The sequence below is a fragment of the Aspergillus wentii genome (assembly GCF_001890725.1).
Source record: "Aspergillus wentii DTO 134E9 unplaced genomic scaffold ASPWEscaffold_1, whole genome shotgun sequence".
Taxonomy (NCBI): Eukaryota; Fungi; Ascomycota; class Eurotiomycetes; order Eurotiales; family Aspergillaceae; genus Aspergillus; species Aspergillus wentii.
In genome coordinates, this window is record NW_024467832.1 from 3,200,961 (window position 1) to 3,227,596 (window position 26,636).

Here is a 26,636-nt window from a genome sequence, read left to right on the forward strand (position 1 = left end):
AGGCTTAGCTGGCTCCTTTAGATCTTTTTTGTGCCCTTTCTGACTCTACTCAGACCTAATATGATTATATCAAACCAACACTTCCCCCACTGACGAAGGATCTTAAATTGGGTCCTCAGGCATAATGGCTATGTTCACCTGCCAAGACCGCTACCAATGAAGCTATTCACACTGCAATTGTGCCAATATCGATGGACATTTTAGGGTCGGTATTAGGTCAGACGTGGTTGGCCAAAGGATTTGGGTCGGAATTTGGCTCAGTGGCTCAGCCCAGTCGGCCTTATGGGGTTTGGGTCTCGCTAAAGAAACACTGCTTAAAATTTTTTTTATCTTGGAACGCCGACCTATCCGTTCCGGAATTGGCATGAATCTTCAATCTGAGGATGTTTTTTCCCTCGCGCTCGTACTATCTGCTGACTGATGGAATAGCCACAGTTCCTTTTGCCTATATTCCCACATCATCATGGGTTCGCTGCCCTAGTTTAATTAATTGCTGCATTAGCTCAACTCCCAAGCCACCAATCCTCATGTCTTTTTTCCCCTCTATTTCTCCTCGCTAATGCATCTCTAATGCAGAGGTAGGGAGTACATAGTAATGTATTTCTATTTTCATCCCTTCCTTCGTACCATATCGCATGTGGCTGTGGTTCTTTTTTCCCACCAGGCTGTTTCTGCCTCAACCCCCTTAGCTGTACCCCGCACTCAAGATCAAGGTAATTACTACTACCTATTATCTGACAGCCCAATAGTGTAAATGATTCATGATATTTTTCATATCAAATTGCAGCGCTCATGCGAATTCAAATATGTAAGCTACCAAACCAACCAACCAGACCAATAACCGAGGATCTTTTTCTCTTCCTCTAAGGTAATCAAACCCAAAATATGTAACAGAAAGCTAAAATCAAATATATAGACCACCGTCATTGGTCCTTTAAATGACAACACTAAAAAAAAAAAAAGGGTCAGCTCAATCCTGATTTACTCGCTGTTAGATCAACTTACCTCCATGGGTGCTCCTCATCACCGTACTGGATTCCCTCAATCCACTTCAGCATCTGGAGTGCGATTTCGCCGGCTTCTTCGTTCTCCTTCAATCCGCAGTTCACCATCTTGCCCTGGTAGCTGATTGCTCGGACAGGGCTAACAACGGCCGCAGTACCAGACCCAAACACTTCGAGCAACCGTCCCTCCTCGGCGGCTTCGGCAACCTCGGCCATTCTGATCTTGCGCTCAGACACCGTCCATCCGTTGGGAGCCAATCTCTCCCGGGCCAGTCCCAGCACAGAGTCTCTTGTGACACCCTCCAGAATGGTTCCGTCCAAAGGAGCGGTCACCAGTTCCTTCTTACCAGTCTCCTTGTTCTTCAGAGCGATAAAGAGGTTCATGGTGCCAACCTCGGTCACGTACTCCTCCTCTCCAAACAGCCACAGGTTCTGCTGGAAACCGCGGGAAGCGGCGTTCAATTGGGGAAGGACGCAAGGGGCGTAGTTGGCGCCCAACTTCTTGTCTCCAACACCACCGGGCCAGGCTCGCACGGCATAATCAGTGGCCTCCAACGAGACGGCCTTGAAGCCGGTCGGGTAGTAGGGGCCAACGGGACTGGCGATGACGAACAAAAGAGCAGATCCGGGAGGTCCGACTCCGAGGGTCTTCTGAGTACCAATCATCGTTGGGCGAAGGTACAATGAGTATCCGCGACCGCTGGTAAATAGTTAGCCGCTATCCCAGCCAAGGTGAATGTTTCCGACTAACTCAGGGATGAATCTGTTGTCCAATTTCACAAACTCGCCAATCAGCTTGGTCAAAGCCTCACCGTCCACGGTCGGAAGGGCGATCCGAGAAGAGGACTTGTTGAGTCGCTCCATGTTCTTGTCCGGGCGGAACAATCGAATCTGTCCATTGTTGTCCTTGTAGGCCTTCATACCCTCGAAGCACTCAAAAGCATAGTGGAAAACACAGGTCGAGGGGTCCAGGCTGAGATTCTGGTAAGGGATAATGTTGGGGGTCTGCCAGCCATCGGTAGCCGTCCATTCAATAGAGAGCATATGATCTGATAGTAAACATTGCATCAGTACCTGAGCGCATGTAGGCCAGCCCTAAAGAATGCCGAGGCTTACCGGTGAAGGTCTTTCCAAAAACAAGATCCTTTGGAGACAAGATCTCCTTGGGAGTAGTCGATTTCGTGACCGCGAGCTTCGAGGCATCGAGGCCAGCTAATTGGGACGATGCGGCCGATGTGACACTGAAGTTCTTCTGCCATAACCGATTTGCCGCAGAAGACTGAGTGGGCATCACACGGGGCACAGTAAGGCCGTGCAGCGCCCTACGGCGAGCCAATTGATTGAAGGATTTCATATTTGATCCCTGCGATTGGAAGATTGCGTCACAAGGAGAGGAGATTTATAACCAAGAGAGGACCAAGATGAAGAGTTGGGCAGCGGGTCTTAAAAGCAGCTGAAGAGATAGGAACTGATGACTCTTTTTCCGGACCCCAAAGACAACTCCGATACAGCTCTAGCCGCAACAATATTCGCGGTGTTGCACTGGCGAACCGTGCTTTACTGCATCCAGTTAGTCTAGTCCGGGGGTTCGTGCCGATGCCGACCTCGGACTTTGCTCCGGGGTGGAAATAAGTAAATGCGAGGCCCCAAAGAGATTAGACTCGATTGCACGTGATGTGGGGCAGATTCCGAACGAGGATATTTGTATGGCGGTTGATAAGGTGCTTGTAATTGGCCGATGTTTGACCCCTTTCACGTGACATCATTTTCAACGCCGTCATCATTCAGAGAAACCGATCAAGACGAGACATAGAGGTCGGTTGGGCATTCGATAAGAAAGTAATGCGTGTTTCTGGCTTTCTCTTCTACTCATTCAATTCTATGCTGTCTATGTAAATTATTTTTGGCTTTTTCTTCTTCTTCTTCTTCTTTTTTTTTTTCTTTTGTTCTGTGGCATTGCTGTTGGGTTGCGACGGGACAGCCTGGCAGCGCATACATAGGCTTCTGACGCCGGGTGGAATGAACCTAACGATTGCTTTTACCCATTCAATCCAGCAATATTTGTCAGCCTGCCAACCAAAATGTTCTCATCGGCGTTCAAGTCGTTGAGCTCCAACATATCAGCAAACTACCAGATCTCTCCGCACCCAATTGCGATTTCTGGCCCCTGGAAAATCCATGACGGGAAAAAAAAATCCACTAGCACCGCGGCATCTATCTTTATCTTTGACAGGAAAAACCTCGAATCGCGGTCAAGCGGGTTCAGTAATCGATCTGGATCTTCTTCGAAGAAACTGCAAGAGGATGTTGTCGAACGACTAAAGCGGGAGGCCAGCAGTCTCGCACGACTCCGGCATCCGTCTATCCTCCAGGTTTTGGAGCCTGTAGAGGAAACGCGTGGTGGTGGTCTCATGTTTGCAACGGAGCAAATTACCACGTCTTTGGCAGGATTCTTGCAACAGAAAGATGGCCAGGAAAGTTCAGTGAGGGCCGGCACTAGATCCAGCCGTTATATGATAGAAGAGCCTGACGGAACGCGAAGACGACGGGATCTTGAAATTGATGAGCTTGAAATCCAAAAGGGTCTGTTACAAGTAGCAAAGGGCTTGGAGTTTCTTCATGAGTCGGCAGGCCTGGTTCATGGCAACCTAAACCCTGAAGCCATCTACATTAACGCCAAATCCGATTGGAAAATCTCGGGCTTGGGGTTTTCTGGTCCTCCTAATTCCTCAGAAACACGGTCAACACTTCCGCCATTGGCTCTGTCTGAGGTTCTCCATCAGGATCCACGACTGCCCAGGTCAGTCCAGCTGAATTTAGACTACACCTCGCCTGACTTTGCTCTTGATTCCAACGTTACCTCCGCTTCGGACTTGTTCTCCCTTGGCCTAATTATAGTTGCGTTATATAACGCGCCTCACGTCTCTCCGCTTCAGGCGCATTCGAGCCTTAGTTCATACAAGAAGCTTCTCAGTTCACCATCCACAACCCCCGCGCTAGGCAACAACTTCCTTTCCGTTGGACCCATCCCAAAGGATCTTCTTTCTCATGTTCTTCCAAGGCTTATCACTAGGCGTCCAGCCCAGCGTCTCAATGCACGAGAGTTTCAGCAATCTCAGTACTTTGATAACATCCTGGTTTCCACAATTCGCTTCTTGGAGTCCTTGCCAACCAAGAACGCAAATGAAAAATCACAGTTCATGCGTGGCTTACAACGGGTAATTCCTGAATTTCCTGCGTCTGTTTTAGAAAGAAAGGTTCTGGGAGCTCTTCTGGAAGAGATGAAGGACCGTGAACTCCTTCCGCTCATCTTACAGAATGTTTTTGGAATCCTGCAGCGAGTCCCCAACGCACGCCGGACCTTTCCAGAGAAGGTTATTCCCCGACTCAAGGAGGTTTTCCCCACGGGCTCGGGCAAGGCTGCTGTTCAAGAACGCGATTCCAAAAAGGATGCCGGTCTCATGGTTCTGCTTGAAAATATGAAGGTTGTTGCAGACAACTGCTCCGGCATGGAGTTCAAGGACGGTTAGTTGGCTCTCCTAATAGCAGATTTTATTGTGACTAATGACTCCCAGATATCCTACCTTTGATTCGACTGGGATTGGATTCGCCCACTCATTCCCTAGCGGACGCCGCAATCAAATCCCTTCCCGTGATTCTTCCTGTTCTCGATTTCAGTACTGTGAAGAACGAGGTTTTTCCTCCAATCGCTACTACATTCAGCAAAACCAGCAGTCTTGCTATCAAAGTCCGGTGTCTGGAGGCCTTTACATCACTCTGTGGGGGCTCATCTGATGGAGAAACCGGATCTGACGACGACTTGTCTGGAGTTATTCAAAACAACAAAAAGTCCATCAAATCCTCTATTTTGGACAAATACACCATACAGGAGAAACTTGTTCCTTCGCTCAAGGCAATCAAAACGAAAGAGCCTGCTGTGATGATGGCCGCCTTGGCAGTATTTCGGCAGGTCGGCACGATTGCTGATACGGACTATCTTGCCTTGGAAGTCCTTCCAATTATCTGGAGCTTCAGTCTTGGGCCACTGCTTAATCTCCGCCAGTTCGAGCAATTTATGGCGCTAATTAAAAGCCTCTCTACGAAGATTGAGCGTGATCAAAAGAAGAAGCTTCAGGAACTTACATCAGGAGGAGACTCGGGTGGGTTCCAAAATTGGGCCGAGAGTTCGTCCAAAGCTTCCAATGGCCTTGGTTCACCTAATAACGATGACACAAGGGACAATTTCGAGCAACTTGTTCTTGGGAAGGGCTCTGCAACATCAAATAAAGACGAGCTTGATCCTTGGGGCAGTCTGACCGCAGAGCCTTCTGTTTCCCAGGCATCAACCCCCGCGCCGCCATCGACATTTTCCTGGTCTTCGAATGCACCCGGGTCGGCCATGGCATCTACTCAGTCAAGTCTCAACTTCCGTTCCGTCACCCCTGATTACAACCTGAGCTCTTTCCCATCCCTTGATCCTACTGTCCAACAAAAGTCCCCTATGAGTCAAAGTTTTCCTACTTTGCAACCATCGCCATCTCCATCTACTGCATGGAGTTCTCCAGTTTCTTCAGGCAGTCAGCCTAGTTTGCAGGGGAACATGTCTGGTTCATCTCTCGCGACACTGGCGACCATGAAGCCTTCTACTCCCATGTCAAGTCAGCCACCTCAGCAACCCCCCAACTACTCTGCATTTTCGATACCACCGCCCCCTTCCGCACCAAGTTCGATGAACTCATTTACAAGCTCCAGCGGGCTGTCCAGTGTCGGAAGATCCCCTTTGGCTACGAATATGACACAAAGTTCATATTTAAACAACAACAACAACCCTACGTCACAAGGAACGCAGAAACAGGGCCTGGATAAGTATGAGAGTTTGATATGATGAAATCAAATTTCGGCTGGCTTGTTATTTGAATACCCTTTTTTTCTCTTTTTTTTTTCTTTTTTTCTTTTTGGCATATGGACATGGAAAATTCACTGGTTTTGTTTCTGAGATGAAAGTTTGATAATGAATCAAAACTACTATTTTATTAGGCGTGTGTACTGCTTCGAGTTGATTTACCCTTACTAGGTGGTACGAAGAAACAAAGCTTAACTTGGTCGAAATATATATTCATTCCATGGTTGTCATGATCTTGTTTAGCCCCCAACAAAAACAGTATGATTTCCATGGTTTCTGTAACTATATACATCTCTGAATTTCTTGCAGAAAACTTGAAAAGCTTGCTTCTGATAAATTAATACCACTCCAGAATCCAGACGTATCGTGCCTATGTGGGTAACTATGGATGTGATGTAGATGTAGTCCGAGTGGAGCTGATAAAACTGATAACGAGTCTCCACCGCCAAGCGATCGATCAATCAATACTGTTCCGATGGCGAAGCTGACTGCTTGTCATCAACTGAACGGATGATGATGAACCCTCTTCGAGTCTCGACGCGCTTGCCGTCGGAACATCGTTTTCTCTCTCTCCACCGCCCCTCCGCATCCTTTCTACCCCTCAATCGTCTGCCTCATCCTCTGCACCGTTTTCAACGATTTGGCTCGTCAAACGTTCTTTCTTCCAGCTTCAACACCTCTACCTCAACAACTGTCACACCCCATAAACTCATGATGGACGCAAAAGTCAAGCAGCACTACCTGGCTGACTCGCCTCCCTCTGTGGTTAGGCTGGAAATCAAGTCTCACTTTGACAATCTCAAGGATGCTAAGCTGAGAAAATATGCACACTATATCAGCAGGTATACACCCAGCAGGCTTGCTATATCATTCTCCGTTCTTGGTATATAGCTTTAAGGAAGCAAAATGCTAACTAGTCATTTTGTTGTTTAATATAGAGCTGCATTCGAAGGTACTCGTATTACACTACGTCAAGTTTCCCCCGAATCCGAACCTATCTACGATCTCATTATTTCTCTCTACCATACCTGCAATGGAGACTGGGCTAGCCTTGCTCAGAAAGCCAGCGTCAGCGATGAACACCTTCGCTTTTTCTTGGAATATGCCGTGCAATTCCTCGGAAACTGTGGTAACTATAAAGGGTTCGGTGACTCAAAGTTCATTCCTCGATTGCCGGCCGCAGCCTTTGAAGCTCTAGCTTCTACCACAGCAGAGACGAAGGCAGCTTTTGAGAAGGCTAGCAAGACTGGAGGTGGAATTTACGAGACCAATGAACAATCTCTCATGCACCTTGGCTACTCGGAAGGTGGCCATATGACCACCTACTACCCTGACTCGCCGTCCATCACCAAGGATGAAATTACAGCGATCGGGGATCTTATGGAGAAAAAGGGACTGCCCTTGGAGAATACAAGACTAAGGAAGACGTCCTCTGGTGACTTTGAGCTGCTGATTGCTTCTGGTGTCTCTTCGCCCCCTGCACAGGACCGGGACCTTGGCGAGACCGACTCTTTCGAGCTGGAAGGGAACCTGAAAGGAAAGACTATCCGCTTCGTCTTCGGAGACCATCTTGAGGAGATGCGAAAATTGCCCACTCTGTCAAGAAGGCGGGTCTTAACGCGGCCAATGACAACCAGAAGCGCATGCTTGACAGCTATGCTAAGTCATTTGGCGCTGGCTCTATTGAGGCGATCAAGGAAAGTCAGCGCATTTGGGTGAAGGACCAAAAGCCAGCACTTGAAACCAACCTCGGTTTCGTAGAGACCTACAGAGATCCCCACGGAGTTCGGGGAGAATGGGAAGGTTTTGTGGCTCTGGTATGTTTGTCTTTAATGTTTCTCCCCATCATCAAAATCGCTGACTATCATAGGTCAACCTAGAACGGACCCGGTCTTTTGGCAAGCTGGTGGACAGTGCGGAAAGCATGATCCCCAAGCTTCCCTGGGGCGAGGACTTCGAGAAGGATACATTCCTTAGCCCTGATTTTACGTCTCTCGAGGTCTTGAGCTTCCAATCTTCCGGCATTCCCGCTGGTATCAACCTGCCCAACTACGATGATATTCGACAGAACCTCGGATTCAAAAATGTTTCCCTTGGCAATGTGCTCAGCGCCAAGGCCCCCAATGAGCCTGTTCCGTTCATCTCTGAGAAGGACTTGGATGTTTACCGTAGATGCCGAGACCCAGCTTTCGAAGTGCAAGTCGGTATTCATGAGCTTCTTGGACACGGGACGGGTAAATTGCTGCAGGAGACAGCTCCAGGGGAATACAATTTTGATAAATCAAACCCTCCCATGAGCCCAGTCACGAACAAGCCCGTTTCAACCTGGTATAAACCCGGTCAAACTTGGAGCTCCGTGTTTGGTGCTATCGCTTCCTCGTACGAGGAATGCCGCGCAGAGTGTGTGGCTATGGTGCTTGGATGCGACTTTGAAATTTTGAAGATCTTTGGATTTGGTGACGGAAAGGAAGACCTATCGAATGAAGCTGGTGATGTTTTGTTTGCTTCATATTTGCAGATGGCCCGTGCCGGTCTAGTTGCATTGGAGTTTTGGGACCCCAAGACTCAGAAATGGGGACAAGCTCACATGCAAGCCCGGTATAGTATCTTGCGGACATTCCTCGACGCAGGCGATGACTTTGTCAAGCTTGTTCATAGCAAGGAAGATCTGTCCGATCTTGAGATCCATTTGGACCGATCTAAGATCCTGACCCATGGACGACCCGCAGTGGAGAAATACCTGCAAAAGTTGCATGTCTACAAGAGTACAGCAGATGTTGAGGCGGGCAAAAAGCTGTACGATGATATCACTTCAGTGAATGAGTGGTGGGGAACTCAGGTTCGTGAAATTGTCTTGAAGAACAAGGTCCCCCGCAAGGTCTTCGTACAGGGCAACACGATCCTGAACGGGGATGAAGTGACCTTGAAGGAGTACGAGCCTACCCTCGAGGGCATGATCCAAAGTTTTGCGGAGCGCAACGTTTAGACACTGAATTTGATGCGATCAAAATCCATATGTCGCTGTATTACACATAATATAGTCTTACCATGTGAATACCCCTATTATGCATGAGAATCGAAAGATGTCGAGGGCGGTATATTACCTTCTGGTTACAAAAATATATATACCTTCCATATTTCTCATTTTCTTTATGAAAATCACTCGTAGGAAGAAAAAATATTGAAAGTCATGGAGTAGGTACAAATCCATGATCGGAAAATGGTACAGAATTCGGATGATTCAATATGTATGCAATCAGCACATCTGATCTGACTCGAGGTGCATGTAATAGATCATAGAGAGTTCAATGCATGGTTTCATGAAAACCAGGTTGTCTGATCATTATATCATCATACATTATTATTCTAATGCAAGGCGCAGTGGTACTGTTACTAGCAGGAGAACATCCGCTGGGCTCTCATACGCGACTACGCCGACAGTCGCCCCTAAGCGCTGCACCTCCCACCTTCTCCTCATCTGTCGCCCTTACCTTCCGGTTTATCGAACCTCGTTTTCTGGAGACGACAGTCGTGAACCTGCGCTCATAAATATCCCGTGATTCCCTTAGACTGCAATACTTTTTCCATGCTCAGTCTCTTTTAGGAATACCGTGGGCTCCTGATCGACAACAGGACGGGAACTCAGAGTCTGGATTCCTCAGATCACTGGGTACCACACTCTAGTTGGACCCTACTGTCTTCCCAACCTCGACCAGAAACCCATTCGCCTTACGGAGTTGAAACGGATTCCATCACCTTGTCGCGGCAATCGAGTTCTTCTGGCTCGCCTACCACGGCGCGGCCTCATCATTTAACGGACTCCCGAGCGGAGGACGACGACGACTTCTATACCGCACCCCCGCCGCAATCACCGGTCTCTGAAGCCTCATCCTCTAATTCATTCACGTCTCGTCCGCCTCCGTTTTCTTCGCTCGTTTTCGCCTCTCCGACCGACCTCAATCGATCCCACAAGCCTGCGACCAGCCAGTCTGGGTCGCTTTCCCTCCCAGCCCCAGCTTTTGCACCTCCGCCACCCGTCGAAGAGTCTTTCGAGCCCGGGCCTTCACCTTCCATAGTCGCGGATACCAAAGCTTCTCTTTCTCGAGACCCGAAACCAGAGAACTTGGGGAAGTCTTCGGACGAAGAACCACCACCACCATACACGGAAGGAGACAGTCCCATCGAATCATTTACATACGTAATGGCTGCGGCAGGAGGCGCGTCGAGTATCATTACTCAGGTGCAGCAGGCAGCTGGACCACCGATCAATACACTCGGAGGTACGTGAAGCCACTGATGGCGATCATGGGGCTGAGAATCTAGAGAAGATTGGTTTGGCTAACTGGTTTCCTGCGGGTGTAGATATCAGCGGAGATGAGCATATTACTCTTGATCTTCGGTAAGGATGTCATGCTTTCTTTTTATACGTGTGCCATTGCAATTCTAACGTACGTCTCAGAGGAACTCGCTTCACTCTTTCCCGAGATGAGTTATTGACTTTGCCGGAATTCGTTCTGCTGTCGCTTTTCCCAAATGGCTTGCTCCCTGATGGGCATATGGGTACTTTCCACGAAGGTGATATTTATCCGGTTGATGTGAGTTCCGCTAAAGTCCCTATTTCTTATACGATATTCATTTTCCGAGCCACTCTGACAAAATTATTTCCAGTATGATCCTACATCCCTTCAATACATGTTGGACTTCTTCCGTACTGTCGCTCAGTCGATTCCCTCATCCTCGCCTTCTCCATCAACGTCCCCCGAAATGGAAATGTCCGACTCGATGCAGGCATCTGCCAGAGATATGCTCCAAGACCGGGCTGGCATTATTGTCCTGCGCGAGGACCTTGACTTCTACGCGATACCACCGTATCCCGATATTGACCAAGCGGAAATGACTGAGGTTAAGCGAGCCGCTGCGAGAGCACTGCTGAAACAAGATGGCATTTTCTCCGGCCTTCGGAAAAGTGACGAAGTCGGCTCAACCGAACAACACCTTATTGAGATGCTGACAGCAGGGTGAGTCTTCTAGACATTGAAGCCTCAAAGCGATGTACATATGCTAATATTGATTTCAGCGGGTTTGACCGTGACGACCGATGGGGTCACCGTGCCCCAGAACCCCACAAGGCAGTGATTTGCAGTCTTGCGCTGGCTAAGCTTCGCACCGACATCAAAGGCGATCTGACCAACAACAATGCCGTTGGAATGGCCCAAAAACTCCTCCTATTCTGGCGAAAGCCCGCCAGAAGATGCTGGTGGGAAGGCGTCGAATTAGATGACGTGGAGGGTGTGGAAGGAAAAGTCAAGATCTGGGTCCGCAGAGTGTGGACTCTTGAAATGGTAAGGTTTCTTGAGCTTTGGCAACTGTTCTCAAGCTAATGTCTTCACAGAGTGTTATCGGACTTCGGTAGCCAATTCAAGATGGTCTTCTATCTTCTCTACGTTTCCTTTCTACACGCTTTTGTTTTGCCGTCCGCCTGTTTCCCCGCGTATCATTTTCTGAGCATGTTGTAATCATACCACACTTGGCAATTGTTTTCTTCTTCCCCTCGTTTGTGTCTGTCTTTTGCGGAGTTGACGATATCCTCTTCCCCCAAACATAATAGTTCCGAGTCTCCATTTGCAGACAAGAGGAATGGCGTATTGGAAGCATCGGGTGCTTGTCGAATCCTTTTACACTCTTCACTAGCTGGGCGTGACTCCATGCATCGACCTGTAATTAAATTATATGCGCAATATTTTCTTCTTTCTATTGTCTTTTGTTCAAGATCGACTATTACTACAGTTTGATTCACTACTATTTGTTTATCTCTGCAGGGATAAAAAAAGAATCAAAGAGTAGCCTTTATTTGTCATATCAAGTCTTTACACAAGAATCACTATCATACAATTGAACTCATCAGAGAATTAACATGATCCCCTACAGTCGTCCATTATACTTGGTGGTTTGCCCTGCATCTCATCCACGTGACTGTGCTGCTAAAATGGGTCTAGCGTGGATGTTCCCGCTGGGAAAACGCGACAAAGCAGAAAGACAAGAGGCGGACGGAGCTCGACCGCGAATACCGTCAGAGGGAGCTTTGGCTTCATTGCTTCGGATCAGATCGCATTCAGTCTGAACTGCCAAGGTATAGCCTGCGACGCTTCTGACTTCATCCAGCGCCGTCAGTCCTTGAAAAAATTTCTTTTATTTGGATTCGCGAATTCAATTGCCCGCCCTTTCGACGACGACCGATTTCTCCTTCCGGATCAAAAAAAAAGTTATCGAAACACCCATTCGCAAGCCCTGAACGGGACATGTTCTTGTCGACCTAAGCGGCCAACATGTCCCCTCTCAGAGGTTATATTACTTCGTACCCTCCGCGGGTGCGCCAATATGGGAATGCGTTGCTTACGCCCGTCGTGCCGCAGACTCAAGTTGGACCTACACCGCGAACAACGAAACGAGGGACGACTGCAATCAATTACGCCGAAGATGGCTATGAAGAAGATGATTTTGATGAAAGCGAGGGTCCGCGACGACCTACTGGTCTGAGAAGTCTTCGACGGGAAGAGTCGACAGTTGACAAGGTCCCGTTGGCCGACAAGCTGGGGAAAGAGATCTATGCCCCCGTTGAAGTTCAAGGGGTTTTTCGGGATTGGATGATCAAGAGGATGTTACGACCAGCGTACGTTTTGCTTTATTTCTGTTTTCCCTTCTTCTGTCGTTTTTTTTAATAGGACCCAGGACTCACTCAAGCCTTTCTTTCCTCATTAGCTGTGCCGACCAATTACAGATTCAAGCGCAACTCCCTCTGACACTTATTCCTATTCGAATTGATTTGGAAGTCCCTGCGCATCAACCGTTGGAGCCCTTTCCCATGCCACGGGGTGTGATAGATCCGGGGATCAACCCGACCTTGCCTGGATACCGGAGGCCAGACCCATTGCCTGCGTATCGGATTAAAGATACTTTTCTTTGGAACCTTCACGAAGCTCTTGCGACACCGGAGGAGTTTGCAGTCGGCTTTGTTCGCGACTTGGACTTGCCTAATCCACAAGCGATCACCATAACGATCAGCAATCAAATACGCCAACAGTTAGAGGAGTATGCAGGCGTTGCGTTACATCCCTTATTCCAGAGCACACAGCTAAGTCAAGCGCCACAACCTGGGCTGTCTCGGGATGTGTCCGCCACTCCGGTTCCAACCAATGCCGCGACGCCTGACAGCAGAGCTTTTGGAGTGACAGTAACAAAGGAGCCCTTGATCAACGACAGCATTCTGAATCCAGATGATGCCTATCGATGTATGATCAATCTCAACATAAATTTACAGAACAAGTTGTACACAGACAAGTTCGAATGGTCTCTACTCCATCCTCCAGGCATGGCAGAGGAGTTTGCCAAGATTACGTGCGCTGATTTGGGTTTAAACGGCGAATGGGTTGGTGCAATTGCACATGGTATCTATGAGGCTGCTTTGAAATTGAAGAAGGAAGTTTGCGAGAGCGGCGGACTTATTAGTGGCATGGGAGGCTATGGCAACGAAATCGACAACCAAGCAGCAAATGGTACCGAGGCTGGTTGGCGATATGACCCCGAAGGACTTGGCGACGAATGGGAACCAAAGGTTGAGACGCTGTCCAAAGAGGAAATTGAAAAGCGAGAAGGCGATCGTGAGCGGCAAATCAGACGTCTACGACGAGAAACGGCTAGATTCTCCTCAACTGCAGGCATTACGCCAGAAGTTTCTCGGCAAGGAAGTGGTAGCTATTTCGATATCGACAGCGAAACTCCATTGGGCAGAGGCGAGAGAAGCAAGCGAAAGAAACGCTTCCGCAGCCTGAGTCCCTTGGGAAGGGGAGGTACACCGGGTGGGCGAGGCACCCCGGATACCGGCTCAGGTGCTGGATATGGTGGAGGTGGTGGCACATTGTCTGACTGGTCAGTCTCCGCTCTATTTATTTTTCACGTGTTTTGGGTTCTTGCTAACACATTTTGTTTGTATAGGGAACGACAGAACTGGAGATGCAGCAACTGTATGGTATGGGGAACTGCGGTTTGGGCAGTACGAGATGGTCCAGCTGGTCCAAGGGTAAGAAGAACCTGGACTTGCACATAGCATGTATTTGCTGGCTAACATGCTTATTTTAGACCCTCTGCCACAACTGCGGTCTTCTCTACGAACGGGACAAGGTTGCTCCAGAATGGTCAAGAGACTTGCACCGTCACGACATACCCGTTGGTCGGTAATAGCCCATCTCAGGCAGGTGGACGAGCAAATTATCTTCGCCGTTCGAGATTTCCATTGCCATGTCATAGGTAAAACGCCGTCTGCGCCGCCTCTCATTGGAATGCTAGCTAACTAGCGAGTACCAGCTTTGTAAAGTACATCTACAAAAGTCGACACAATTATGGTTTTTGTTAAGCCAATTCTATCTGCCTCCCGCACAATTCGGATTTTTGGAACATCTTTCAAAAGACTGAGTGTCGCCATGATTTCTCTCTAATGAGCCCTAACAGACAGGACCCGGCGTATTTTGATCATTTATTTTATTTCTTCTTTTTTTTTTAACCCAGCATTATGTCTTTACTTCATCATTATACCGTCTATTGGCGGTCCTAAAGAAATTCATCGTTCTTCGATTTTCTTCTCTGCGCAGTGCATTGTCCACTTGCGTGTTCTTTTCCTTCCCACCTTCTATATCTTTCCCCTTCAGAATATCTTCCTTGATTTATTTTCTGCACTGGCCATTTATCTCAACATTGCTATTATCTCTACCTTTATGGATGTGTATGCTGGTTAAAATTATGGGTGGGATGCTTTTATTGCTGGGGGTTACTTTCTCCTTGTAAGCTAGTTATAGCTTTATTATCTATCAGAGATCTTAAGAGTTAAAAAAAGATTAGGTATTTAATCCTACTGTTTCAATCTATATTACGGATTCGCGTATAATTATCATTATAAAGCATGCATAGGCGATCGACTAATCACATGCATAAACACATTCAACTATGATGAGGATTTTATATATATGACTTTGTCAGTACTTATCACTTATGGCTATTTCAAAAACAAATAGTAGCAGCTCAACGCCGGAATTCTATCACAGGAAATTCAAATGATCAATCAGACGGCCCAGAAAGCATTGCGCATATCTATAATAATCCATTTGCAAACCCATAGAAACATCAAGCTAGGACAGACGTCATCACTCAATCTTTTATGTGATCTTTGTAGTAAGACAATTATCTTTGAGCTGAAAATTCATAGGCTAATCCATGTGCAATGAAGGCGAGCGGCCTTTCTTGGGTTCTGGCGTTTCAATCGGCTCCTACATTTCACACAATGTTGGTTCAAGAGATTATTAATACTAAGAAAGAAAAGAGAAGAAGACCTACAGATTGGGCTCGTCTTTTCTTCTCAGCGCTGCATTTATCACCATCCATCCCGTTCTTGTTGTTATTTTGTACATTTCTCTTAGGATCAAGCAATCGGGTCGGCGTACCGGCACAGATCACATTCCTGCTCCCTTCAATCTTGACACCGGTGTTGATGTTGATTTCGATCGGTAAAGGTCGGCTGCTACCGTCGTCTTCTTTGTTTTGTGATAGGGCAGATGAGCCTTGGAGGGCAGATATGATGGAAGTGGCCAGTTCGGTAAGTTTTGTCTGGCGCTGTTTCTGCGTTGATTGGAGGATGGTTGTAGCAGAGGTTGATACCGGCAAAGAAGGAGAGGATTGTGATGAAGTTGTTGCTGTTGTTGAATGTTCAGTTCTCTCTGGTTGAGAGGGTATGCCTTGCCGGGGACTAGTCACGGAGGGTATAATGATTGTATTGCCATTACCGAGTACACTGATGGAAGCATCGATGTGGATTGTGATTGGGCAGGGGTTACTCGCCCAGGCACTCTCATCATAGTCTTCGATATATGTGTCGCTCAGGGTGTCTTCATGAACTGAAGGGTGCTGGAGTTGTGATTACTCGATTGCGCAAATTGCCCGTTGCCTCTGCTAGTTTGTGAGACTGGTGAACGAAGAAGCCTGGTGGTGGCAGCATCGCAAAAGGTAGTGAGATTCTGTTAGACGCGACGTGAGGGCCAGGGTAGTGTTGAAGATTGACAAGAAAGAGCAGAGATGAGTGGAATTAGTGGAATTAGAGCTGGAACCAAAAAGGTTGGATTGTTTCTGTACAAAAATGGGGGTGGCCAACTAATTATGATACAGGGTAAAGATGCACTTATACATAAGAACAATAGTATGCAATGAATCGAAAAGAATGAATCCAATAATGAGCAGCACCAGAGCCCGGTAGGGAAAGAACAGTGCATCAATAGAGACCAACAATAACAAGAGCCACATTCATCGGATGACAACATATCGATATACCCGATCCATTGGCCACAGAGAAGAGCAAACAGTTGAGACAGTATGGTAAGGAGGCGACGGCGGGATGCAATCATCTGCAACAATGCGACGCCCTATTGACCCTTTTCATATTGTTCTCATGCATCAATAGGGTGACTAAAGTCACGTGACAATAATGAATGATGATGTTAATGAAATAGCTGGTGCCTTGGTCAAATGAACGAAGTCGACTGATTGATTCATTGACTTGGCTTGATTGATTCTGTTGAATGTAATGCTTCCCCGGTGTTGTGAACTGGTGGTGTCATCCCCCTGTCTATAAACAAAAAACAATCCCAATGCAGATGTTTCACCAAAATCGGGGCCCACAAGGCCTTGCAATACCCTGTTGTTAGTCTGCTCTAATCCAAATGCCGCGCTTTGTAGATTTGTATCAAAAAAGAATAAGGGGACAGAATAATAAAAATGGCTGGGTATAGATAGAGGTCGATCATCAACTACGCCCAGCGATCGCCGTAATTCCAACCCGCATAGAGCGATTCATCATCACCCTGTCCACCGGATACAGCAGCATCGAGGGTATTTTTGCGTTGCTGTTCTTCGGCCACGATATTCGGTCTCGTATCTCGATCCAAAGGGCCATATGGAGGGATGTCTGGTGAAGAGTTGCCTTCAGTCGGGTGTACTAGGGATCTTCACGAATTGATGTGGTGTTGCGTGAGATCAGAGTTCTGTATATCGCCAAACTTACTAGTCTCATTTGATGCAATTCTAGTGTTCAAATCAGGGGTTGAATGACTCAATGCCGGTTGCTGCTGCTGTTTTTGACCTTCGGGGTAGTATTTGCCGCCAGGGTGAAGGGACTGAAAAGTCTGTCATACATTAGTAGGGACAAGAGCCGGTTTATATAGATCAAAATACCGGCCATGCCACGCCACCCGACCGAAATCTAAGAAAATCACGGGGTACTGACTTCGCGAAATTCGTCGCCTTCGACATGAACCTCTCGGTCTCGAATGCGTCGCATCAGGGCAAGAAAGCTGCTTTGCTTAAACTTCTGGCTTTGATCGTGGCTCACACTGTCCAATAACTGTCCTGCAGTCTTGGCAAGCTCATCCCCATCATTCGATCGTGCTTGCGCATCTTCCTTGTCGGCATAAGGAATAGTATCTGATCCAATCCGAATCTCTTCATGGACTTGCGGCTCAAGGGTTACCCCCTGTTGAGCAGACTCATGAGAGATGTTGGCATCCGCCTGTGTTGCTTCGATTGCTTGTGTTTCCATATCCGCCCTCGCCTGTTCAAATGCTGCTTCGAATGCAGATTCATCGAATGTCTCTGTCGCCGGTTGTTGGTTTGTTGCGGTCTCTTGGGGAGGTTGGAAAGTACTCATCGGTGCGCCATGTAAAGGAAAGCTTGGTGCAAAAGACGGCTGGAAGCCGCCACCATAGGATTGCTGGTGCTGAACAGGAGTCTGGTGCTGTCTCAGAAACTCATCCTGCCATCCTTGCTGCGCCAGGGCCGACGCCGAAGCTGCAGATGGAGCATGCTGCTGAGCGATTGGGTGCGAAGATCTCGAGATCTGTAACCTTTCAAAGTCCGCTGCCCAGTTGGCACTTTCTGCAGTACTGGGGACCGAAAACTGTGGCGGAGTGTGTGCAACTAAGGGACCTGCGTGTTGAATTTCGGGAAACGGATATGGCCCTGCTAGGTTGGACTCAAACGCAGCAAACTCGGGGTCAAGAATTCCTTCGCTCGGATTCTGGGATCGAAACCCCTGATAGACAGTCTTAGCAAGCCGCGTAACCCTTCAACGCGATATCAAGAAACTCACCTGAGATGGCGATTGTCGCGAAGTCAACCGATCCTGCTGAAGTGTTCGGTCGACAGAAGTGTGCTTTTGGAAGTTCTGAAGCGCATTTGAGGGACCACACAGAGCATCACTCATGATGGCTGAAAGCAATAGCCGAGACCTGGATTCGAAGCCGAGTAGTGAGGGGGTGTCGAGGTCAATAAACGATGCGTACGATGAATTACAGCAATGATGCAAGATATGGACGTGTAATATGCAAAGTGAAGACTCGCAATAAGATGAAAAAGTTATTCCAGAAAGAAAAGACAAAGAACAATATTGGGACGACGAGAGAGCGCAGTTACCGTGGGGCAAGCCGACCGAAAGCCGAGGCTTATCACGTGTACGGGGGGGCGTGACTGATGGATGACTGAGCAAGATAAGATAAGATCGGGGTGCGGCTCTTGGGCTTAACAGCGAAACGGACAATCTGGCGGTGTTTTGCTGCGCCCATCTCGGGGATTCTCTGGCTTGTTGACTCGGCACTCCACTGCTTGCCCCAGACTCATTCAAGGGCAATTCCAGACCGTCGAATTGCTACACTAGTTATTTTGCCTTTCCCTACAATTTCTCATCCGTCCATAAATTCCATCAAAATGGTGCGTTTGCGAGTTATTCGTTCCTCATTCTTCGTGGCCCCCTCACTGACATCTCCACGCGGGACTCTAGGCGGCTGCCCAAATTATCTCCAATTCTGGACACGATGACATGATTGTACGTGATCACCAGGGCCTATCTCGGCTATACACTAATTCCATCCTCATTGTGGTATATCTGTGACTAACCTGTTGTTACTCGGCTTAGCACGATGCTGGCCTGGATTATTACGGCCGCAGATTGGCGACATGTTCTTCGGATAAGACAATTAAGATATTCGAGATTGAGGGAGAGACACATAGGTTGATTGAGACCTTGAAGGGGTGAGGGCTACTCTATGCTCAGAACATCGATGTGCTTCGGTCGCTGATCTGTCCTTTAGACATGAAGGTGCAGTGTGGTGTGTTGCATGGGTATGTACAAGTTTGTCATTTCTTAATGCTTTTTTTTTTTTTTGGCCTTGCGACGCATTTCCTGAACATAACTGACTTCTCTCCTTGGGACTTTTAGGCACACCCCAAATTCGGCACAATCCTGGCCTCCTCGTCCTACGATGGAAAGGTGCTTGTCTGGCGCGAACAACACCAAAGCGCGACGTCTCCCGCCATCGGCAGCGCTTGGACAAAGGTCTTCGATTTCTCCCTTCACACTGCCTCCGTGAACATGGTCTCATGGGCTCCGCATGAGACTGGATGCCTCCTTGCCTGCGCTTCCTCGGACGGACATGTTAGCGTCCTCGAGTTCCGCGACAACAGCTGGACTCACCAAATCTTCCATGCTCATGGCATGGGCGTTAACTCTATCAGCTGGGCCCCTGCTGCAGCTCCGGGCAGCTTGATCAGCTCCAACCCTGGACCTACCCAGCAGAGACGATTTGTCACTGGTGGCAGTGACAACCTGCTCAAGATCTGGGATTACAAGTACGTTTAGCTTACCCAATCTCCCATTGAGGGTTTCAATCAAAGTATTCTTGGTTACTGACATACTGCCTGCAGCCACGAAACCAAGACCTACAACACCACCCAAACATTGGAGGGCCACTCTGACTGGGTCCGTGACGTCGCTTGGTCGCCCAGCATCCTCTCCAAGTCGTACATCGCATCGGCTTCGCAAGATAAGACCGTTCGGATCTGGACATCGGATGCTTCCAACCCTGGCCAGTGGACCAGCCAACAGCTTGAGTTCGACACTGTCCTCTGGCGGGTCAGCTGGAGCCCCAGCGGAAACATCCTTGCCGTCAGCGGAGGAGACAACAAGGTTAGCTTGTGGAAGGAGAACCTCAAGGGACAGTGGGAGAAAGTTAAGGACATTGAGGAGTAGTTGATTTCTTTTTTTTTTTCTTATGTTCTATCTTTCATAATGGATAAGTCGGGCTTATTCCCCTGTAACGCATGCTCTTTCCAACAAAACAGTTTCTTGCCTATTGACAAAAAGAGAGAGAGAGAGAGAAAGCCTGGTCGAAGTTAAATGCCTAAAAAGCAAAAATGCATAGCTTCACAGGTCCCAGAAAATGAATGGACCCCTGGCCGTCGTCTCAATCATGTCGATCCAACGTCCCATCATAATTCTCCCTCCAGGAAGGAGTACTCCCTCGTAGCCATGGATCCAGTTGAATTCAAAAGCCAAATCGAATGGCGGCCACTCCTCGTCAGGGAGCCATGGTGTGTCGTTTTCCTGGTCATTTCCCTCGTTCACGATGAGGGGAAGCTGCTCGCGGTCTGCATCATAAATGGCAAAGCAAATACGGGTCCAACCAGGAAAGCCACCCTGGGGCTCTGGAATTGGTTCTGTGAAACCGCGGACTAAGTTTGCGGGCTCATCATCTATGCCATAGGTTTTCTGGATGCCCCGGAAGTATGTACGATTTGAGTCTGCGCTGCGTATAGAGATGATGGAGTCAAACAATGGTGGCCAGTTCTGAGGATCTTGGTTTATTTTGATTTGGAGTGACTGGAGCGTCATGTTAGCTTCACGTTCGGGTTGCAAGAACGTCCGCTGAATACGTACCATGGGTTCAACCTGAGTCCAATGTGAGTCTAAGTCAGCACATGTCTGGCGGGTCTCAAGACAGCTCAGCGTGCCAGGATATGGATGGATGCATGCTGTATATGTCAGATTGCAAGATTATGCTACAATAGAATAAGTGCTGCCACTAACAATAATATCCCAACCACAACATACTGAGCTTCGTACTCTTCTCGGCGAGGTTCTTCCGTGTTTTGGGCCTGTGGCATTCGGGCAACTTTGTAAAAGAGTCACAGAAAGTTGCCTCGTCTGGATTCAGGAAATGACGCAGCCAGAAATTACGGATGTGCAATATATTTGCCATGTTCAACTTCTCGATGCTGACCAGGGATTCAATGATATCAGCATGATAAGAATACACGATTCTAATGTCATAGTCCGTTCGGAGGCAGCGAAACACCATAGACGGATCCAAGGCTAGGTCAGTGAGACACTATGTTTCAAGAGTTATGTTTTCTGCATTCTATAATCTTTTTGTATTGACTTACCAGCTGGACGGCGCAGAACAAATCAGAAGGCGATCTCGGTTCTTTTCTGCCATACCCACTGACCGGTCTATTCAGAAAGTCAGCACCCGAGAGCACCTCGCGGATCTTCTTGAATGTTTTCGAGGAAAGTTGTTCATTTTCACAGATGCCGGACTCCAGCAACATGTCTCGAATGACTTCCAACCATATCATTTGCTCCTCTTTTTCACCATACTTGAAGCTTATCTTCTGGGAAAGGACAATGGCGCGTATCTGATACTCGATCTTCAAATCCGTAGAGCACCGGCCTCGAGGAATATCATACTTGTCCCCGAACCTTCCACGCCAAATAGAAGATTCAGATGGTAAAACTTTGGCGGCCAGAAAAGTGCAGGCGCTGGAGAATTTCGCGACATCGTCATCACTCGGGAGGAGATAGGCAATATACTGGATGACCTGTCGAAATTAATTACATATATTAGAAAATAAAGATTGCTTGATGGTACCTCTGTTGGCAATCTTGCAAAAGGGTTGCTGGCTTCATCTGTCAGTAATTGCCTATTCATTTTTGACATTCGTTTTCCTGGTTGATATTCTATCTTGTGTGAGTGAAGCTCTTGAGAGGCTTGAAACTTGTGTATTTTGTAAGCGTCCTCTAGTTTTTGTGCATGCTGAAATGGGTTTCATAGCCCCCTCTGAAAAGCAGCCGAGAGACGAAAAGCTGGCTATCTGTCTGCGGATTTCTTGTCTCTCAAATAAGTCAGTGGTTGATTGTTCAAGGTCATGTTTATTGTAGCCACGTATGAAATATACGCTTCGGTCGGCATTTGCTATGCGTCACCTGATAATCCTTTCTGGCTTTAAGCCCTTTGTATTTTGTGTCACAAGTGTGTGCCTAGGTAGTAGGTACAGAGATGATGTAAGGAGACGCATTATTTGATGCCATTGAAATATTCTCATAATAGTAAATCATATTCAATAGAAACCTAGCCATAGCCTTATAGACGACTTGACTTTCTCTCTCTCTCTCTTGTCTCGCAAATTGGATTTATATGAGACACTGTATACACTGTATCCATCAGACGAGTTTGAAATGAAACCATGGTGTTGACGAAATGAATCGATGATGACTGATGGACTAATCCGAAACAAGAATAGCGTCTCTGATCCACGTGTCTTAAATAAAATCATGCACGCCCCAAATATTATTTGCATATCCGAGGGACATAAAGCGACGACACTTGAATATGACAGCATAGGTAGGCTTGACAGCCCACGATGCTGAAAGGTGATCGGTTCAGATATGTACATAGATAGGCACATTGCCGATCAAAATGAGCAGTCATACCGACTCATGAAGCGAGAAGTGATAACAGACTAAGATCTGCGGTGGCTTGGGGCATCTCAGCTGTCAATCGAAGACAAGTCAGAAACTCCACCCCTACTCTTCAAAGTTCAACAGAAAAACCCCTCATTTCAATTGACTCTTGATTCCGAAGTCATGATGGCGATCCTTTAATTCTGGACTGACTATCTGATGGATGCTCTGACCATTTTTTATCCACTCAATCCCACAACCGTTTAGATAGGACCATGGAACCATTGAACCACTTCAACTACCGGAGATAGCTATGAACAGAACCCCCCTGAAATGACAGTGCCTCTGCGTTCTCAAACCCATTGAGTTGTCTGAGGCTTTGATGCAATGATTCATTAGGGCTATCCAATCTCACATTCCATGATTCAAACACATGGCGCACAAGAACTAGTATCGTTGAACTAGTAGATCCCAGCCCACGCATTTGACCAGTAAGACTAAGAAGAGGAAATTGACGTCGCGATTAATAATACTGAATAATTCGGCTGCCTTTTTTTTTTTTTTTTTTTGTTTTTGCCAACTTCTCAGGTCATTTCAGCTCTCATCTTGCCAACGGACCCACTGATGGTGGATAGCCAGATGCAGATTCTTTTAAAGCAACAATGTACCACGGGAAGCTCCATAGACCGCTATGTATTCGGTGCGAAAATAGAGGCGCCAAAGAATCGATTGATATCCCTTGTTCTCCATTATTCTTAGCAGGAGATTAATTGCCTATATCCGATCGACCCATAAGCATAATGACCAAGCCCGTGACCAAGGTCGCAATCATCACCGGCGGGAGTAAGTCCTCTGTTCAGACGTACGCGTCTTATTTTCCGAGACAAAAAGCAGTGTTGATTGTAAAGTGCTATATAGCCAACGGCATCGGTCTTGCCGTCGCCAGAGCCTTGTCTCAACGCCTTGACTGGCAAATAAACATACTCGGAACAAACGAAGAACGAGGTCGCCAAGCAGTCGCAGAGCATTCCAACATGACATTCTACAGGGTAGACGTAGCGCAGTATGGCGATCTTGCAAATGCGTTCGACACAGTCTACAACAAGCATGGCCGTCTGGATTTTGTTTTTGCCAACGCAGGCATCTCTGGGGGGTTGGACTTCTATACCAGACATCCTGCGGGGGAAATCCCCCCCGAGCCGAGTGTGAAAACAGCGGAGATCAATTTCAACGGCGTTATATACACCAGCCACTTAGCTCTCCATTATTTCCGCCAGTCGCCAGGAGGTGGAAAGGGGGCCAGCTTGCTCCTCACAGGCAGTTCCGGTTCATTCTATCCTTCCGGTATTACGCCGATATACGCGGCAACCAAGCGTACGCCCCAATCATCCGCCCCCAATGCTGGGGATGTCTTCGTGCTAATTTATTTCCAATGAATAGATGGTGTCCTTGGCTTCATGCGCTCCATTGCCCCATTCTTTGTGCTGGACGGTATTCGTGTTAACGCGCTCTGTCCGGGGACAGTCCGTACTGGCATCATGGACGACGAAGCTTGGAAGCTGTTTCCTGATGAACTCATCATACCAATGGAAGTAGTGCTCGATGCCACTCTCCAGATGGTAGATGGCGAGGACATGGTCGATTGCACGGGGATCAAGATCCCTGCATCTGAATTATACGGTCGTGCAGTGGAGGTCTCTGGCGACAATTTCTACTTCAGAGAGCAACAAGAATGGTGTGATGATAAACAGAAACAGGTGATGACGATAACCATGACAGGCGCTTTGTAGTTTGGAATGGTTGTCGCCCATGTATGTCCCCCATGCCTTGCTCAGGTGTTTAAGCTGTGAAATCTTACTTCATGCCAGGACTGGGCCTCAATAACAGATGGCCAGACCAAATTGGAGGGTGTCAAATAGGTCTCCTCGTGTCATGTTCTATTTAAAATGTGGAAAGCTACCAAGGGTACTCTAATTAGCCACACTTTTTGGATAGTATCATGCAGCGATTTAAAGAAAATGAACATGTACCACCTACCGCTCAGGCGTGACGGTTGCAGCCTTCTCCAATCAAGCAGATGGGTATATATTGATGTCCTGAATCCTGAAAGCTTTTCGCGGTTGATATTTTCGACAGAAGATTGAGCGCGTCTGGGGGTATATATCTGATTACTACCATCTCCTGGGAATTCATCTTCGTTCCCTGGGCTTCTGTCCATTTAATCTATCTCGTTTGGCGGTTGTGTCTTCTTGCCAAACTCTCTCTGACCCCCCAGCCGTCCGCCAGAAGCCCTTTAACTTCTTCTAGACTGAGACCGCTCATCTCGGGATATATTGCCCACACAACGAACCACCCGGCTACACATATGACTGCATACACAGTGAATGTCCAGCTAGGTGATAGCCATTCCATCATGGGCAGAAAGGTGAGTGCCACTATAGTATTTGAACCCCAGTTCGTCGCGGTGGCGAGTGCCGATCCAATAGAGCGTACATTTAGTGGGAACAACTCAGACTGTTGCCAGGGCACATTGCCCAGTCCAAATGCGTATGATGCAGTGTATACCGTTAAACAGATGAGAATTGCAATTGGATGGAAAGAACCATCGCTCTCTGCCCTCGTCTGGGTTTCCGATAGCATTTTTGACATATCCAAAGACGAGAAGGCCAAGGCGCAGGCGATTAGTGAAAGTGCCATGACCGGTATCGAATAGAGAAGGATACGGCGCCGACCGATTCGGTCAATCAAGGCAAACGCAACAAGCGTAAAGAGAAAGTTGGTCATAGCTACCGAGAGCGACGTAAGCGTCGGTGAGGAGAAGGAAAGCATCGTGAAGATGGTCGCTGAGAAGTACATCAATGAGTTGAATCCCGCAGCTTGTTGCAGGAGCTGAAGGAACGCTGCGATTGTCAGTGCCCTTTTATTCCCACCAATGTGAAAGAGGTCCCGAGCACGTCGCGAAACATTATGGAACCACTGCGCGTCGTTACCGGTTTTATTGCTGCCGAGTTCTTCTTCCTCTTCTGCAACCTCCCGTTGAATATCACGCAGGACCTGTTTCGCAGCCCACTCACTATCAGGGTAGCCCTGGTAGGTCTTGGACAGTACAGCTGTTGCTTCCGCTTCAAGCCCCGCTTGAACCAGCCATCGTGGGGTCTCAGGTAGAGCAATCAATATGACAAACTGGAAGACCGCCGGAGCTGCCCCAAGGCCAACTATCCAACGCCAACCCCCGGTTGTAGAGGAAAACAGCCAGCCGGTAACGTATGCTACAACCTGACCACCCGTAATGAACAAGCTGAGGATGACCACAAGTCTTCCCCTAGCATGGGATGGCGCCAACTCAGAGATATACCTGTAAAGACCAGTGAATCAGCACCCCACATCCATTTCCAGCCAAGTGTAGTGACCTACAATGGTGTCACCAAACTGGCACTGCCAACCGCCAAGCCAACAATGCTCCGTCCGGCAATCATGCCCCATACTTCATTCGTGGCGGCCTGCCATATTGCCCCCAGGGCAAAAAGAGCATCTGCAACGAGAATCACTCTCCTCCGACCGAGTTTATCCGCCAAGAGTCCAGCCAACGGGCTTGCTATCAGAGCAAACAGGCTTGTACAGGATGTGATCAAACTTTTGTCCAAGGTGGTGAGGGTGCGGTTGGAGAGATCGGAGCCGATAGATACGAGAGTTGATGAAATGACGCCGGTGCTAATGAGCATCTCAGAACATTAGTCAAGATCATCGCAAGGGATGCATCGATTACATACTCATAGCCAAATAGAAGTCCACTGATACCTGCAGAAAATGTCAAGGCCCAGATGAACCAGCCACCTGAGTATCCAGTCTCCGAATGGATTGGATCAGTGTCCCCCTGGTCCTGATCAAGGACCACCCGATCTGGGGCGAGCAAAGGGGCACTAGGGCCCGATTGCACATTCTCAACTCTAGGGTTCATAGCTTGTAAATTCAGCTCTTCTGTAGATGCATCTATAGTTTTGAAATCATCTACAGGCACCTGTGGTAGTCAGTAGTGCCTCTGGTCATGTCTGACAGCGGAAGCTGGGGTATTTATGGAGTAAGCCAGCCACTTGGCACGCGACCCACTCCAGATAACGCG

General features: G+C 47.9%; 10 protein-coding genes across 10 annotated transcripts; 5 read left to right on the top strand and 5 right to left on the bottom strand.

The window, feature by feature from the left end:
- Positions 1-934: 934 nt before the first annotated feature.
- ASPWEDRAFT_167276 (branched-chain amino acid aminotransferase, cytosolic) lies at positions 935-2,358 on the bottom strand (the record flags this gene model as incomplete). The annotated part of the gene is made up of 4 exons (XM_040830127.1): positions 935-947; positions 1,006-1,704; positions 1,756-2,053; positions 2,121-2,358. 4 exons carry the CDS (start codon positions 2,356-2,358, stop codon positions 935-937), a joined length of 1,248 nt encoding a protein of 415 aa, XP_040694923.1.
- A 461-nt stretch (positions 2,359-2,819) lies between these two features.
- Positions 2,820-6,319, top strand: ASPWEDRAFT_146641 (putative protein kinase Scy1). Its single transcript, XM_040829509.1, has 2 exons — positions 2,820-4,529; positions 4,580-6,319. Exons 1-2 carry the CDS (start codon positions 3,086-3,088, stop codon positions 5,887-5,889), a joined length of 2,754 nt encoding a protein of 917 aa, XP_040694924.1. The 5' UTR covers positions 2,820-3,085; the 3' UTR covers positions 5,890-6,319.
- Positions 6,320-6,621: 302 nt separating this feature from the next.
- On the top strand, positions 6,622-11,320 carry ASPWEDRAFT_47868 (uncharacterized protein; the record flags this gene model as incomplete). Its single annotated transcript, XM_040837022.1, has 10 exons — positions 6,622-6,749; positions 6,846-7,461; positions 7,512-7,724; positions 7,778-8,870; positions 9,624-10,187; positions 10,270-10,306; positions 10,367-10,502; positions 10,576-10,925; positions 10,985-11,249; positions 11,300-11,320. The coding sequence occupies 10 exons, from the start codon at positions 6,622-6,624 to the stop codon at positions 11,318-11,320; spliced, it is 3,423 nt and encodes a 1,140-aa protein (XP_040694925.1).
- A 913-nt stretch (positions 11,321-12,233) lies between these two features.
- Positions 12,234-14,142, top strand: ASPWEDRAFT_167280 (putative RSC complex subunit Sfh1; the record flags this gene model as incomplete). The annotated part of the gene is made up of 4 exons (XM_040830128.1): positions 12,234-12,577; positions 12,637-13,833; positions 13,900-13,984; positions 14,044-14,142. 4 exons carry the CDS (start codon positions 12,234-12,236, stop codon positions 14,140-14,142), a joined length of 1,725 nt encoding a protein of 574 aa, XP_040694926.1.
- An 873-nt stretch (positions 14,143-15,015) lies between these two features.
- On the bottom strand, positions 15,016-16,352 carry ASPWEDRAFT_23357 (uncharacterized protein; the record flags this gene model as incomplete). Its single annotated transcript, XM_040832469.1, has 3 exons — positions 15,016-15,048; positions 15,292-15,848; positions 16,235-16,352. The coding sequence occupies 3 exons, from the start codon at positions 16,350-16,352 to the stop codon at positions 15,016-15,018; spliced, it is 708 nt and encodes a 235-aa protein (XP_040694927.1).
- A 482-nt stretch (positions 16,353-16,834) lies between these two features.
- On the bottom strand, positions 16,835-18,254 carry pex20. Its single transcript, XM_040834085.1, has 3 exons — positions 18,092-18,254; positions 17,179-18,034; positions 16,835-17,129 (listed from the first exon to the last, which is right to left on the bottom strand). Exons 1-2 carry the CDS (start codon positions 18,203-18,205, stop codon positions 17,216-17,218), a joined length of 933 nt encoding a protein of 310 aa, XP_040694928.1. The 5' UTR covers positions 18,206-18,254; the 3' UTR covers positions 16,835-17,129; positions 17,179-17,215.
- Positions 18,255-18,705: 451 nt separating this feature from the next.
- sec13 (GTPase-activating protein SEC13) lies at positions 18,706-20,026 on the top strand (the record flags this gene model as incomplete). Its single annotated transcript, XM_040830129.1, has 6 exons — positions 18,706-18,720; positions 18,779-18,823; positions 18,914-19,029; positions 19,089-19,119; positions 19,217-19,626; positions 19,702-20,026. The coding sequence occupies 6 exons, from the start codon at positions 18,706-18,708 to the stop codon at positions 20,024-20,026; spliced, it is 942 nt and encodes a 313-aa protein (XP_040694929.1).
- Positions 20,027-20,200: 174 nt separating this feature from the next.
- On the bottom strand, positions 20,201-21,764 carry ASPWEDRAFT_23360 (uncharacterized protein; the record flags this gene model as incomplete). The annotated part of the gene is made up of 5 exons (XM_040832470.1): positions 20,201-20,656; positions 20,714-20,808; positions 20,888-21,164; positions 21,220-21,654; positions 21,705-21,764. 5 exons carry the CDS (start codon positions 21,762-21,764, stop codon positions 20,201-20,203), a joined length of 1,323 nt encoding a protein of 440 aa, XP_040694930.1.
- Positions 21,765-23,316: 1,552 nt separating this feature from the next.
- Positions 23,317-24,385, top strand: ASPWEDRAFT_179010 (uncharacterized protein; the record flags this gene model as incomplete). Its single annotated transcript, XM_040831781.1, has 3 exons — positions 23,317-23,359; positions 23,435-23,890; positions 23,957-24,385. The coding sequence occupies 3 exons, from the start codon at positions 23,317-23,319 to the stop codon at positions 24,304-24,306; spliced, it is 849 nt and encodes a 282-aa protein (XP_040694931.1). The 3' UTR covers positions 24,307-24,385.
- ASPWEDRAFT_254320 (putative MFS myo-inositol transporter) lies at positions 24,346-26,476 on the bottom strand. Its single transcript, XM_040832730.1, has 2 exons — positions 25,931-26,476; positions 24,346-25,871 (listed from the first exon to the last, which is right to left on the bottom strand). Exons 1-2 carry the CDS (start codon positions 26,236-26,238, stop codon positions 24,740-24,742), a joined length of 1,440 nt encoding a protein of 479 aa, XP_040694932.1. The 5' UTR covers positions 26,239-26,476; the 3' UTR covers positions 24,346-24,739.
- Between the last annotated feature and the right edge of the window lie 160 nt (positions 26,477-26,636).